Source organism: Panthera pardus, unplaced genomic scaffold (assembly GCF_024362965.1).
Source record: "Panthera pardus isolate Hobbes unplaced genomic scaffold, ASM2436296v1 HiC_scaffold_16, whole genome shotgun sequence".
Lineage (NCBI taxonomy): Eukaryota > Metazoa > Chordata > Mammalia > Carnivora > Felidae > Panthera > Panthera pardus.
In genome coordinates, this window is record NW_026526721.1 from 141,897,815 (window position 1) to 141,914,091 (window position 16,277).

Below are 16,277 nucleotides of genomic sequence, written 5' to 3' on the forward strand. Positions count from 1 at the left end.
TAGGGATCTGAGGCTTCAAAGGGGAGGAAGCCAACTCACAGAACGATGGGAAGACCAAATGGTTAGTAAACAAATGTCTGTGGTGCCATGCAGAGACAATGGGAGCAGAAAGGAATCTGAACCAACAGGCTCTGCGGACCTCCAGCCATCCTCTAGCCCATCCTGTTCTTCCGAACTGGGCCCTCTGTCTGAATTTTTCCAGGCAGTTAAGGGGGAGGTGCCAAGCTTTTCCTGAGTCTTTTGGGACTTGATCGTCTTCAGTTCAAAGTAGTCATCATGCCAGAATGGTGCTCTCTGGGGAGACTTGTTCTGAACCCCTTCAGAAGCATGTGTCACCTTTTCTCCCTCCCTCTTGCTATCTCACTAGTCTTCTTTTTCAGCAACGCTTCCCCCAGTGCTCAGGGTTGTCCTGAGGATTTTGCAAGGCGACATATGTGTATACAGAATAGAAGGCAACTGACTTTCTGTTTTCGCCACTCCTTTAATCTCTATTCTGTGCAAGTGACCATCTTCCTCTAGTCCCTGAATGAAACACATCAGTCAGCCAATCTGTGCCAATCTCAGGTAATAGATTGTCCTACCATTACCTTAAGTCACAAAGTCAATTGACTTAAGCCAAAGTAAAAGTTGAATATGATTATGTAAGCGTCTAATTCAAGAGATTAGCCAATACACTGAATTTCATCTAATATTCAACTATTCCCCTCTCTTCTTTGTTTCAGGCGTAAAGGAAAGGGAAAGAAGGTATGGTGGGTAGCTCGGTTTCTTCTCTCTGCCCTTTCACCCCACCCCAGGCCATCAGCATAACTGGGCTTCAGCTACTCTCCTCAGAGGCTCATTGGAAGGTAGAATGAGATGGGCTTGGTGCTTCTTTCTGGAGCTCTTTTGTGCCCCCTACCCACCTGTATGATGCCCTGAAATATGACTCCCCTGGTCCCTGTGGTGGATACATTCCAGATGGCTACATTCCCCAAATCCAAACATCTGCCCTTCAGTTTCTTGTTGCTCAGATGCCTCGGCCCTACCAGGGAATCCTATGGGACTATGAGAAAGGACCCAAGATACTTTTCACTGGGGAGTTCCTTCCCTCAGGTGGCCATATCTGACCGATAGGGAGTAGTTTTCTATCCCTTGTCTGACAGCTCTGGGAGTGCAGGCTCACCCCAACATCAAAACATTACCCAACTCTACCACCAATCAATGGCCAACCTTGTGCTAGGACATTCTGCACCTCCACCCCAGCTCCAGGAATCCTATTAATAACTCTCTCCTCTCTTTGGGGAGGTGATAAGATAGATGCCTCTTGACACCTTTTTCCCTCAAAGTGGACAAGGAGATGTTAGACTCACAGAACATGTTACCCAACCTTCCCATGGCAACTTGAGCCCTCACTTTGGAATTCTATATCCATTTAACTAGGAACCTAATCAGAACTTCAGTTTCACCATCCATTACTCATGTTAGATGAGTTCATCACTTAATAAATACCTGGCATGTAATAAATGCCAAGTGAACAGTAGCTGTTTTATGATGAAATGAGGATGGATCCTAATTCATTTCAATAAATATTTATTAAACTCTTACTATGGGCGATGCAAGAATATAAAAATGAGTAAGACATTGACCCCTACCTTCTGAAAGCTCATGGTCTGGTAGCAAAAATAAACCGATATCCTCAATTGTAAAAGCAAGACTTTTGAGATTTCAGGCGCTTCCTGACTTAACCTGTTATGACATATTGGGTCTGCAAGCAGATTAAACTCCTTCTAAATATAATGATCCTCAGTTCCTCCTGTATTTGTTGGCCTTATTAGTTCATATCCTTAACTAAATGATGATAGTTGCTTGTTATAAACCAGCCGAATGACTCCTGGGCCAGATCTTCATCGTCGGATTTGAAACCAGGAAAGCGAATCCAAGCTGTAGAGGCTTGGGATGACCTCTGATAAATCTCACGCTTGTGGAAGGAAGTGGTCTTCATCATCAGCTTTCTAACTGTGGATCTCTGTTTCCTGAGCTCAGGTTTCTGTGTCTAAGTGTGGTGGGACATAGGATTGGAAAAGGAGGGTTGCCATGAACAACAGGGGCTCGTGAAAGCTTTTTGGCCAGTGGAAATTCATGGTCAAAATGTTACTTGCACCTGACATTGGAAGGAGAACAGAAGCTGCACACAGGCAGGCCGGGAAGGAGGCTTTGGCTTCCTTTTGGTGCAAGAGGATAGTGTTTTGAACAGGAGAGAGAAAAAGGGGACACAAAGCACAAGAGAGCCGGCAGGGAGAATGAAAATGGAAACGGTTCCCAAGAAATCAGGAGGGAAGAATAGGTGGTTTATGGTAGAAGGTAGTTAGTTGGGTGAGGATAAAGGGTGAAAGTGATTTTACTTTTAAGGATGCCCATTGTGAAGCCCAGGTGGAATCTTTTGGTGAGAGGTGGTTGCGAGTGGAAATGCAAAACTAAAGTTCATGGCAGAGCTCAATGCTAAAGATTGTGAATTAAGGTGTCATATCTGTGAACGTCATCTCAAAATTATCTATATAGTTCATTCACCTGAATTATTCAGATCCCAACTGTCCCTCATTTTTTGGTCAGGAATTATACGCATTGATGTTTTATGCAACCAATACTTAGTTTATAGAAAACCTGAGCATGTAAAGAAATCCCTATATAATTTCTATAATAAGTTATAAAGCTAACTTTGGAAATACTACATTGAAAATATCACATACTGTAGTCTTTGCGGAAGTAAATGAAAACTACCCAAATGAGAACAAGCAGAGGCCATTTTCCCCAAGCTTTCTGTAGCAAGGGAGCCAGCCCTGATCCCTCGCATTCGGCAGAGACTCACGGGGAGGCAGGGAGTATAAAAGCTTTATCGTGGGACAAATAAAAGGCTTCAGATGTGCCCTGATTGGTGGCTCTTGGCATGAGGAATCTGGAAGCAGGCTAACTAGACCCAGAACCTCGTTATGTGGTTGCTTAGGGGAGCAGATTTGGCTCTCCCTGGTTAACCCTAAATTGGAAGCAGGAGGGAAAATGAGGGAAGCTGGCAGTTACTGATCTGGCTGAGTTGGGACAATTGCTATAGAGGCTGCAGTTTGGCTCCCTGGGCTGGATTAAGCAGGTTGTGAGTTGAAGTTCTGTTTTGATATGTGGTCTCACCATTGTCCCTTTGCGTATTCAGTCTCTCAGATTGAAACACGTTCAGCTTTTTAAACTTTATCGTCTTGTTATTGACCCAACCTTCTTGGCCGCCATTGTCCAACTGTTTCATGGTGCTCGAAAGTTGTCTTCTGAGGCATTATGTTCAGATTGTTTTTTCAGTTAAGTTCTGGTCCTTTTGCACTATTTTTTTTTTTAAATTTTATGTAAACAAAAACACCTTTGTATCATAAAAAGTTAAATCCACTAGAAGGGTATGAAATAAAAAGACCACTGCTTTTCTCCCCATCAGCCCCTTGAGTTCTGCTCCTCAGTTAACACTATTAATAGTTTCATATACATTTCCTTCCATACAGATCCTTTCAGAAACAAACTATGCATTTGCAAACATATGTTATATACCTATAGCTGCACATTCATGTCCTCTTTTTAAAACTTTACACAAACAGGATGATACTATAAACCCCTTTTTCCTAGCTGCTTTTTTGAGGTCATCTTTGGAGATCTTTACATCAGTACAAGTCAGTCTAACTTGTTCTCATGTTTTAAAATCTGAATAGATATTCCTACATTGCTTGTACAAAAAGAGTGTCCCAAGTATCCCCTCATCAAGGGTTTGAGAGTGCTTTGTTTTTTACAAGGTCACTTACAGTGACCCTAGTTTTCCTAATTTTAACCAAGATGTTAGGTACTTGCACTTGAATTTATTCTTGTGTCAGTGAGATCAAGGATCTTTTCATAGGATTTTTTTGGTCATTCATATATATTGTTTTTCTGTCCTATTTTTCTGTTGGATCAGTTTCTTATCCCTTGGTAAGAATGTCTTGTATATTAAAGAAATCAACCCTTTGTTTTAGCATCTGCCCTTTCATTTTGTGTATGGTCTTACTTTTGCCCTATGGAAGTTTTAATTTTAAGTACTTAAACTTATGAGGTTTTTTTTTTCTTTTTTCATTAATTTGAAAATTAATGAACCCACCCACCCACCCCACCCCCAGCCCGAATCAAAGGGCCTTCCTGTGTTGCTGTATTGTGCTCTTTAATCAGATCCTTGTTGGTAGCAGTGTTACATGGAAAGAAATTGGGAGAAATCGGTCTGTTATTTCTTCTTGAATTGGTGTGCTCACTGATCTTAGAAGAGTTAATGAAAGCTTTGGGTTTGAAGCCCTGAGTGTCCCTGAGTATCTATCCCCTAATGATGAGAAGAAAGGAATAGGAAGCAAGATAGAGTTGTTAACCACTGAAAGATCTGTCTTCTCAGGCAGTTTGCTAAATACACTTTTTTTTTCTTCTGGAAACATTTGATAGTTACTACCCAATCCGGGCATTAATTGTTGGACCTTGGAGACCTGTGTGATGGGGAAATGTGGGCAAGGCATGGGTCCAGGGATAAAATGGCCCCCTTTGGGAGCACAGCTCATACCTAAATACCACATTCCAAAAATACAGTAGCTTCCTGACTGCCCCAGACATATTTAAAGGGAATGAAGATAGGGTAGTATGATGAGTTGAGAAATGCAGGGGGGAGTCAAGAGGTAGAGAACGCACTGTTTAATTTGCTCTGTCCCTTTATCGGGTCTTGTTCCTTATCAGGAGGACAGGCAGTGATGCTGCTTCTATTCTTGCCATCACCAGTGTGACCCCAGCCCTTCTCTGGTGTTCTACATACTCCTCCTGAAGTTAGAAAGGAGACACTCTATTTTTTCTAGCAGGATATTGTGTTTGCTGCTTCGCATATTTGGGTAGACCTGGCTGGAAATAGAGCAGGAGGGAGTTTTAAGTTTTTGAGCTGCTCCTTAGCTTTATACTCTGCTGGGTGGTAGCTGATGTCAGAAGAATACCTATGTTTTTCACTGTGAGGCACACCTCCCATGTCTTTCTTTTCCAAGAACCTCTTTTGACCTCTCCAGCAATTTAAGACAATGTCAAGCTGGTTTTGGAAAATAGTAATTCGGCATATTAGAGTGGAGAGGCCATTCTTCCATCTTCCCTGCTGAAGATGACCTTGACTCAATAACTCTGGCCCCTGCTGTCTGCTTCCTAGACATCCAAGGGCTCAATTCTCTACTCCTTGCATCTCTTGTCACTTTGTCCTGGCTGAGCATGGGAGCACTAGAGGCTGAGTCATAGCAGCCAAGTAATCTAGCCAGTCCCAGAGCTTTTGTTTCCCTTTTCTCCAACATGACAGGAAGAAAATGAAATACTTAGTTTGAGCCCAGCATCTCTGAGTGCAAGAGATACTCTGTATTTGTATTCCTAATAGGCGTTCTATTCAGTGTATAGGTGGACCATTTCAAGGTTTCAAGGTGAAACCATTTCATTGGATTCCATCTCAAGAGGTATTTCATTCTGTTGTTGAAAACTCAAGATGTGTTCTCATCATTTCTTGTCTGTTACCATGACTATTGGACCGATCATCCTGGAGAAACCAAGATTAAGTCTCAAGAAGCCTCCCGGAAAAGCTCCATTCTTCCTTTCATCAGCTAGGAGCCTGCGCTCATGATTTTTCCAAAGACCACCATGTTGACATGTAAAACCAATAGACATTGGAAGAGCCAATATTTATATTAAAAATAAAAATAATTATCTTAGGGAAGAAAAAGTAAAGCTATATGCTTCAATATGTTATTCGATCATTCATACAATAGATGTTTGTATAGCCCTTACTACATGTCAAGCACTATGCTAGCATTTGGGAACGTATCTGGGATAATAGCAGTAACCGTAGCTAACAAGTATGGAGCTCTTACTACCTATTAGACATTGGGCTAAATGCTTTATGTGGATTATCCCACATAATTCTCAAATCAACTTTGTAATTGTGTTCTTTTATCATTTCTATTCAAAGATAAGGAAAATAAGGCTTAGAGAGGTTAAATAACTTGCCCAGGAACACAGTGCTAATAAGGATTGAAGCTGGGATACACGCCAGTGTACTTTTTAATTACACTTTGCACTTTTTAATTGTTTGCTGTTGTTTCCGCACGAGGCAGAAACAAGCCCCTGCCCTCATGGAACTTACGGTCTAACTTGGTGAACGCTTTTCTTCAGGTAGACTCTTAATCAGTCTCTGGAGAGATGTGGAGGGTCTGCCAGAGAAGCCTTCCCACCTTTCAGCAGGATTTAGGCTGGTTGTACAGCCTCAGTTGATGGGAGTTGGTTGATCGCGTAGACTTTTTTCATGTTCTCTAATCACGTTCATGTCCCCCATCTCCTGTGTCCTTCTCATGCCTTTCTCCTAACATCCTTTATCTTATCCTTCTGCCACCCTCCTTTCTCTCTGAATGCCCTCCCATCCACACCTGCTTATTTTTTCCTCTCTCCCATCTAGACAATCACTAGAGTCCCAAATGTCGTGCAATGCAGTTTTCAAGGAAAACATGGAAGGGAGGGAAACTCACTGCAAATGAAATGAGCTATTGATGGATGGCTCAGTAAGCCTAGAGGTCCTTCTTTAGCATTCTCTGGCATTTAAGGGACTCAGGATTCCAAAAGCACATCCACTGCATTCTGCTAGTGCTAATCTCATTTTTTCCATGATTAACAACCCCATTCATTATGTTTTCAGCTCACATTAATCTTCTCTTCTGTGAGTTTGGTAACATTTGGAGTCATTTCCCCCTGTATTTATCCATCTGGGATCTTTAGAAAAGATAAGTTTGCAGAGACTCATTTGTTGCTCATGCAGAAAGTCATTTATTACTCACTGTGGTAAGAGGAAGGAATATTCCCCTTGTTTCTCACATCCTGAGAGAGGACACTCTGAAATCAGACATCGAGCTCCATGGGGTACTGAATTTGGGGTTGAGCTTCAACCTAACAGCATCAGAAGTCACCACAAGCAATGCTTCCTTGATCCCAACTGTCTTTATAGAGCAGATAATGTTGGGAGAGCATTGTAGGGGTAGTAGAGAGTGTTAGGAGATTAATAAGTCGGAATAAAGCCTTTGGCGTGAGTCCTGTCTCTGCCACCTACGAGCTATAACCTTGGGCGAATCACATAATCTCTCCAAAATCCACTCGCTTCCTCTGTGAACTGGTCCCAAAGATGCCTGTCCTCTCTATATGAGAAAAGAGTTTTGAGGGTTCACTTAATATTCTCATTTCTGTTCCTGAGTAAGCTTGTATCCTTACTTATATTACTTAATATTAAAATATCACTTAATTACATTTCAGAAGCCCCCTCCAACAATATTATATATATACAGCAAAACCTTGGTTTTCAAGCATAATTCATTCTGGAAACATACATGTAATCCAAAGCACTTGTATATCAAAGTGAATTTCAAGAACCGTTGCCTCCGTTGTGATATGACATTCGGTGTCATGTACCACTGGTATTGCAAGACATCACTCGTTTATCAAGTTAAAATTTATTAGAAATGTTTGTTCATCTTGCAGAACACTCGGAGAGCAAGTCACTTGCAATCCAAGGTTTTACTGTGTATTTATTATATATGTAATTTATTATATATATATAATTTATCATGTATATGTATATATATACATTTCAGCAATAATATATACATATAATGATTGGAAAGAAAAAAATAAGCTATTGGGAAAGTCTTAGAGGCTAATATTTTTTAGTCCTTATCTTATATTTTAAAAAGTCTTGGAGGTGTGTGTCATATTTGAAGACCTATTGGGGACGGGATAGGTTGTTTAGAAAACAGAGAGAATCAGGGAGACAACCCTTTTGGGGATTCTGTTCTATCAGTCCCTAGCAACATTTTGTTGTAAAGGTTGGAATGCATTTATTCATTTCTTAATTCAAGCAAGATGTTTCTTTAGAGAAAATATTCCAATTGAGCATCCATTCAGGAGCCATGACAATTATTGCTATCTATGGTCATTAACCATGAAATATCAGTGTTATTTCTCATTGCTGCTCAAGAGGAGGTCTAAACTGCATTCATGCATCTGCAACTGTAGAAAGGAGGAAAGGCATAATTAAATTTTATTGCTATATAATTTAGAAGGGGTTCAGGATGTTGAGAGGACTAGTAGAGATGACAGAATTCTAGGCTGTTTGCTGTAATTCTGCACAACTAAAAACAAGGCAGCATGATTCGGAAATGTCATTTATTGACAGACCTTTCCCCAAGCACCTGGGATTTGAGCAGGAGACTCCCATTATGCAGACATCTCCCAGTGGTATCAATGGAAATTACCTCTCCTGCCCACATAGAATGCCAGGCGCCTGAGAGCACTTTTAATTGCTCTCTCTGCAAAAAAAGCTAATTGTCTCTGCTTCCCTTTCCTTTAGGTACCCAAGCAAGGACAGGAATAATGAAGAGACACATGTGTTAGCTGCAACCTTTTGAAATAAGCAAGAAGGAAATCAGCAGTGTGGACAAGGCTGGAACCGTTGCCACGCTTGCTTGTCGGAGTGAATGAGGAATGGGCTTGTGATTATGCTGACATTCCAGCATGAATCTGGTAGACCTGTGGTTAACCCGTTCCCTCTCCATGTGTCTCCTCCTACAAAGTTTTGTTCTTATGATACTGTGCTTTCATTCAGCCAGTATGTGTCCCAAGGGCTGTCTCTGTTCTTCCTCTGGGGGTTTAAATGTCACCTGTAGCAATGCAAATCTCAAGGAAATACCTAGAGATCTTCCTCCTGAAACAGTCTTATTGTATCTGGACTCCAATCAGATCACATCTATCCCCAATGAGATTTTTAAGGACCTCCATCAACTAAGAGTTCTCAACTTGTCCAAAAACGGCATTGAGTTTATCGATGAGCATGCTTTCAAAGGAGTAGCGGAAACTTTGCAGACTCTGGACTTGTCTGACAACCGGATTCAAAGCGTGCACAAAAATGCCTTCAATAACCTGAAGGCCAGGGCCAGAATCGCCAACAACCCCTGGCACTGCGACTGTACTCTCCAGCAAGTTCTGAGGAGCATGGCATCCAACCACGAGACAGCCCACAATGTGATCTGTAAGACTTCTGTGTTGGATGAGCACGCCGGGAGACCATTCCTCAATGCTGCCAATGATGCTGACCTTTGTAACCTCCCCAAAAAGACTACCGATTATGCCATGCTGGTCACCATGTTTGGCTGGTTCACCATGGTGATCTCATATGTGGTGTATTACGTGAGGCAAAATCAGGAGGATGCCCGGAGACACCTTGAATACTTGAAATCCCTGCCCAGCAGGCAGAAGAAAGCAGATGAGCCCGATGACATTAGCACTGTGGTATAGCGTCCAAACAGCCTGGCACCGAGAAAGAAATTCGTTTGCAGTTGCAATAGAATAAGTGGTTTACTTTTCCCATCCATTGTAAACATCTAAAACTTTGTATCTCCCTTTCTTTTGAATTATGCCACTGTCGAGCTTTTAACAAACATGACAACATAACAGATAATTTTAGTTTAGGTGTCCCACCCCTTAATTGTACCCCCAGTGGTATATTCCTGAGTAAGCTACTATCTGGACATAAGTTAGATCCATCTCACTATTTAATAATGAAATTTATTTTTTTAATTTAAAACCAAATAAAAGCTTAACTTTGAACCATGGAAAACAGAGTGACTTATTGGTCCAGAAAACAGTACAGTCATTCCGTTGCTTTCAAGAGAAATCGACAACCCTTATGAGCCTAAAGAATTATCATAGTGAAAGATGTGTTATTAAGTCCTACTGGACACGGGGAAGCCATAGCTGAATGACTGAGCAAGGAAAGTGTCTGTCAGACTTTAAAATACTGAGCCTTAGCAAACCCGAGTGATAACACACATTCCGGCATCCTGCAGAGGCTTCAGCTGGGATACCGCTAGATGTTCGCTATCTAAAAGTTGGTGTGTTTAGCTGTTATATTAATTATATTATATTATATTATATTATATTATATTATATCTGGCTAAACACACTGCTTTTACTCTATGCCAGATACATGGACAAGAAAAGGACAGCACATATTCTGTCCTGAAGATCACCTTTTGGTGGGCAGGTGTATGTGACAAACATAGAAATAGCTATGCTGAAAAGGAAAGTCCTGACTGTAATATAGCATCAACAGTGTGCGAGGCATTTTTATACTATCATTAGGTCTCTAAACCTTCACTGCAAAAGGAGAATGTAACAACTGCCCCATTTACATAAGAGGAAACTGAGGTGAAAGAAGGCCAACGAAGTGCCAGGTAGAAAGTGTTAGAACTTGACTTTGAACCAAGTGTTCCTCTCTCCAAAGGCTGAGACATTCTCATTATGTTCCTACTGGGTTGGTTTGGAGAGGTATGATTTACATGCCAGAAAATTGGCCATGTTAAGGGTACGGTTCCATAAGTTTTGACAGATGTATGTACCAGTATATCAAGATATTGTGTCCCTGAAACTGTTCTGAGATAGGAGAAAGTTAATTCAGTTCTTGGAGCAGGGAATTGTGGGTTTGGTTTTTGGTTTTCGTTTTGGTTTTAAGGTGCCATTACAGATAACCCTTGGAACTTGGGTGGGATCTCATCAGATGGTGATACAGGCAAGGAAGGTAGATGAAGCAGGGGGAGGAAAGCGGTAAAAATGCAGGGTGGTATTTGGGATGAAGGAATCTGTGTCGGGGAAAAGTGCAAGACAAAGCTGGAGCCCTATCATGGGGATCTCAATTCTGGGCTCCGGAGTAAGAATGACTAATAGAATTTATGGAGCATTTACAACGCACCAAGTACTTTCTTTGGGTTGTATTAATTAGTCCTTGTAATTACCCTATGAGATAGTCTTTTGTGAATGAGGTATCAGAGACACAAGAGTGTAAGTAATTAATTTAGAAAACTAGGCCTTATAAGAAGTACAGCAGATACTGAAATCCAGTCAATTTTAGAACCCACGGACCTCTCAACCAATGTACTGCATTGCTTTACATTCACTTTACTGCCTAAGTTGCTGGTTCCCCAGATCAAGAGGCTTGCAGATTCCCAAGTGATGGTCTCATTAACACAGTAATGAGCAACAATGGCTTTTTGTGGGGCTTAAGTAGGAAGGTTGGATCCTTTGCAGTTTTGACCCACAGAGCCTTCTCCAGCCCACATTAGGTTAACTTTGGGCCTCTAGGAATCACATTCCTGCCCTTGGAAAGCACCACAGTTCCTGTCCATATCAATAGTCTCTTAAGAGGTTCCTGACATGGGTCATGAGGGTCAGCCACTCTGATACCTGGAGTAGAGCATTCAGAACAATGTGGCAAGTCCACACTGGCACATACTCCGGGGCAATGGGATTGTCACACCCATCCTAGTCTTACTAAAAAAAAAAAAAAAAAAAAAAAAAATGCAAAACCTAGTCCACAAGTCTGAGATGTGAAATTCAGAATATGGGCCCCAGTACTTCTGCATCCCAGTGAGAAAGAAGCCAGACTGTCTGCTTTTGCTAACTGGGTTTGAACGCCTTCCAGAGGAATTGGAGCTTTGCTGAAGATTTAACGCCCCCTGGAGGACAACATGACAATGTATCTCTGTAAGTACTACCACAGAGAGATGTCTAACTGACTGCACCTTCCCCCCACCCCACGCCAACTAAAGAATAGGAAAGTCCAGCCATTGCAAAGGATAAGCCTTAAAAAATTAATTGCGTTTATTTGAGTGGGTGAGTCACATTCATTTTAGAAAAGCTTTCACAAATCACAGAATCCACTTCAGGTTGCCTCTTCCAGAATAGCCTTTTCAGATTTCTTGCTAATAAGAGTTTATTTTCCTAATGGCCAATTGCATTGGTCAAGTGTGAGTACGTATAAAAAAAAAATCTCTGAAGAGTGTTGCAGCACAGTGGCAGGCTGGTTCAGATGTGGCAACATTGAATTCCCACATTTGGGTTTGTAGTTCCTTGTGTACACAGAGTTAAGAGGTGCACCCTAGGTTAATAATCATTCCCCTGCCTAGATTCTGTGTACAGATTTTCAGCTAACAGGCTATAAGTGTGAGTGCTTTAAAACAACAACTTTAAGTTAGGTTTCTGTGATTGGAGTAGTTAAGCCACTGGAGGAGAAAATTAATTCTTTAAAAAACAAAAACAGGGGAGCCTGGGTGGCTCAGTCGGTTAAGCGTCCGACTTTGGCTCAGGTCATGATCTCGAGGTTCGTGATTTCAAGCCCCGCGTCGGGCTCTGTGCTGACAGCTCAGAGCCTGGAGCCCGTTTCAGATTCTGTGTCTCCCTCTCTCTCTCTGACCCTCCCCCGTTCATGCTCTGTCTCTCTCTGTCTCAAAAATAAATAAACGTTAAAAAAAAAACAACACCAGATACCAGGCTATCAGGCCCCTTCGTGACCGGAACTGGAAGGAAACACACTTCCCATCAGCTTGTAGGGATGTTCCACCCCACTGGGCCAACAGTGAACGAGGCCAGTGAGTGGCTTCTTGAGGCCCGTGGCTGGCTGTACAGGAAAAGCTCTCAAATGCATGCGTCAGTTTCAATCCCAGCATGCTAAAGTTTCTGGACTCTCGTAAATGTATATATACAAGGAGAGCTACCTCTTTTAGAACTGTAGGGTTTCTGAAATGCACTATCATCTTATCATCTGAGGCACATACACACCATCTTGCTTTTTAAATATTTTAATTGACAGCTTCTGTGCCCAACCCTCTCCTTTGCCATCACTCACCCGACCTCAACCTTTGCAGTTCAAAAGTACCTGGGAAGTTGTGTCTAATCGTTGACAATGTGCTTATCTCTGAAGCAAGGCAAATCATAAAACGTGCCAGCCCAACTGGAACATTTTTAAGGAAAGTGATAAAAAAGTTATGTAACGGAAGATTTAACTTTCAAGAACACTTTGGCAAATTGTAATGCACTGGTATACAAATTCTGCCAGGTACGCGTTGTTCTTTTTTACGTCCTTCGATGATTACCCACAATAATTCATGTTCTGACATCAACAAGCATAAGGCAGTCTGAGATGTGGGTAGGTTTTCCTTACTGGCTCGAGACTTTCAATTCATTCAGTAAGTTTTCTCATCTATCTGGCACAGCTAGAGAATGGAAAATTCTGCCTAATGAAATGTTCAAGTTACTAGAAATAGGCAAACTCCTAGAATTTCAGGGCTGGGAGAGTTCTGGAGATGATCTCACCCGCTGATTTGACAGGTGCTGAAATGGAAACCCTTCAGACATGGACATTAGCATGCATGTGTCCATACTCTTCACCCAGTGTCCTTCACAGGGCACCAAGTGCCTCTCCTGATGAACCATCCCCCAGTCTTCAAAGAAAGAAAACAATGTAACAATATACACCACGAAGATGTCCCAGCAATCAGTAGCAGTTTCTCTGAGGAGTCAGAAGGCAGTCGCGGCTCCTACATTGTCACAGAGTTGTAATGAAGAGTATCTGTGATTCTAAAAAGCTTCTTGTTCCCTCAAGATAGAATGAGGTCATCAATTTTCCTTTCACAAACAACCCCCAGATAACATGCTCAACACTATGCATGATCTGGCTTCCCAGGGGAGAGATGGAGAAAATGATCTTGATGCAGCTTCCTGGGGAGGGAGGGTTGATGAGCATTTGTTTCCTTGAGTTGCTGCCTAAATCCTGTGTGGTCAAATACAGCCTTGCTGGCGGAGGCAGGGGGTGGGGGGAGCGGGGAGTCACCGCCTTTAACCCTCTGGTCTCCAATTCCAGAGTTCTTGTCAGTCTGGCTTCCAACGTGATGTCACTGATTCATCAAGTTGGCTGGTCTGACCCCGATAAAGCAAACCAAAGGCAAAGTCATTTAACCACACATGTGTAAATGCCCTCCCCAACCCTTTTACAAATCCAAATCTAAATAGAAACTTAGGGAAAAGAAAGACCCGGATTCCTCATCCCACATTTGCCCATAGATGGATGGTCCCAAATGCCCCAAGTGAATAAGCAGGGGACACCCCTTAAGGTCTAAGTCTCTAATGCCAACTCAGGGAAATTATGATCTTGCGACTATGAGACGTATGGATATAGAGTCCCATAGTATCATGGGTGGGAGACAGTAAAAGAAAAACCACCTCTGTTTATGGCTCTAATTTATTTAACATAGAACCAGAAGCTAGTGTGAATTAAGAAGTGTGTGTGTGTGTGTGTGTGTGTGTGTGTGTGTGTTGTGCACATTGTGGTAATACAGTGGGGAATTGGCCCCTAAAAACACCAGGAAAAGAGATAATGAGATCACTGAAAACAAAATATTTCGGTTATCTGGTCTAGGGATGGCCTAAGTTTGGGATTTCCAGGGAAATTATTAGATGTATTTTCAAGGCTATCCCCAAGTTCAGAGAAACATTTATGCTTGTCACTAATGGCAACTGAGTTAATCAGGTTGGGGAGCTGTGTGCTTTCTTTGGCTGACAAATGTTTTGCATTTTGCTCACTATTTTCAAAAACAAATCAATGCATTTACTTTCTTTGCCTGTAGACATGCGAGCATCCGACTGACAAAAGTTTGCCGAATCTGACCTTAAAAACCAGGTCTGAAATGAATACATTGTAGGTCTCCCTGGGGTTGGGACTGAAATTCTATTTTTTTTTTTCCTTTTGTATTTCATGTACTTTTTTCTTCAGAGAAGGGTTTGCAAAATGGAAGGCAATTTAAAATCTGGCTGTTGGTCTGAAGATTAATAAGCCATCTGTTGAGCTAATGGCATTGATTGTTGAAGAGATTTTAAAATAAAATGGCCCACAGGGAGTGGGATGGGGCTAATTTACACAGATCCAGCTTCCTTGGGCTTGTCCACATTCCTTCTGGAAGGAAGATATATGAAAGACGCTCTCAAAGTTTTTCATCCTCACAGACTGTCTTGCCAATTCCCTGACTCTCTGTGGAGCAAGCTGCACTGACAAGAGGAGAATGTAAAATGAAGAACGAAGGAGAAAAACCAGGGAGAGCACTACCTGGAGGAAGGCTCTGGGGGAACAAACACGACTGACCTAAACTGACATTGTCCGCACGTTACCACGGACAAGACCTTCTATCTTCCCATTGAAACATGAACTGAGGAATCCCTGTGTATAAGTCACAGATGAAGAACCTTTGATCCTACAAAAGAACCTTTTGTTCAATAGTTCTCCCTTCCTTAACAGCACTTCTCATTTACTTGGCAGAGTACGAGGCTCTGTTTCTACCTTCCCTGGTTCTTACAACATCCCTGCCCGGTAGATATTATCATTGTTCCCATTTTACAGATGAGGAAACTAGGGCTCAGAATGTATTCTGCCCAAGTTCCCACAGCGAACGTGCCAGAGTGGAGCCAGGTGTAGTTCTCCTCCACGTCCTTTGCTCTACCTAAGCTGCACTGCCTAGTTATGCTTCACCCTGTAGTTACATGAAGTCTTGTCTTAAGTCCCGTGGTAATAAATGAAGAGAGGGCAAGTCAATTTTCTTAATTTGCACAGGAGAGAAATGAGGTTAGCTGACCCAGCCAGTGGGCCGGGCCTGGTGTTCGGGGACTGCAGTGGTCCATTCCCATTTTACACCCATCCCTCTGTGCCCGGCTCTGAAGCCCCACGTATGCATAAAGTAAACCACGCTGTTGCACAGGGAAGATGTGAATATAGCTCTGGGTCGTGGGGTTGATGAATGACCCTTGGTCACTTGTTCCCAGGAGGGTCGTGAGGGTTAGGGACACCAGGGAATTGCCATCTGCTGGGAGCAGCCCTCAACCGACGACCGCTAGGCACTTCGTGTATAAACACCCAGCTCCTTCACTCTCAGAAGCACGTGTCCTACTCTGTGTTACTGTTACCCCAGCAGGATGAAGCTGTGCTAGACCACTGGGCTAATGGGCTTGGTGAGGCTCTACTTTCGCTGCCTTTCCTCCGTTGTCTCATTTCTCCACTACCCTATCTGTGCTTCCTTCACCTCCCGCATAAACACTTTGCATTCAAATCCTTGTCTCCCTGCCTGCTTGTCGGAAAAACCTAAACTAAGATCCCTGAATACCCCCCATCAACGCTTTGCAAACCTGACTAATGATCAAGCAGATTGACCCAGCCTTTGCACAATGTAAATACTTACGCACTCAGACCAGCTGAACTGGAAACCTTGAGGGTTGGGCTCTGGCCTCTGAATGTTTTGATGGTTCCTCTCTTCCTGAGAGATCTAGGGTGGCCAGTCAGGGTAGTAACTCTGACCTAGAGGACCTTCTGCACTAGAAATTTC

At 42.4% G+C, this 16,277-nt stretch overlaps 1 protein-coding gene across 7 annotated transcripts in view; it reads left to right on the forward strand.

Moving 5' to 3' along the window:
- The window catches only part of LRRC3B (leucine rich repeat containing 3B), a 110,945-nt gene extending 101,261 nt beyond the window's left edge, over positions 1-9,684 (forward strand). For all 7 annotated transcript variants that reach the window (XM_053903868.1, XM_019422909.2, XM_053903867.1 and 4 more), the window contains one exon: positions 8,429-9,684. In XM_053903868.1, coding sequence (XP_053759843.1) covers positions 8,593-9,372 — 780 coding nt within the window. In that variant the 5' untranslated portion in view covers positions 8,429-8,592 and the 3' untranslated portion in view covers positions 9,373-9,684. The remainder of the gene's footprint in view (positions 1-8,428) is intronic.
- The last annotated feature ends 6,593 nt before the right edge of the window (positions 9,685-16,277 follow it).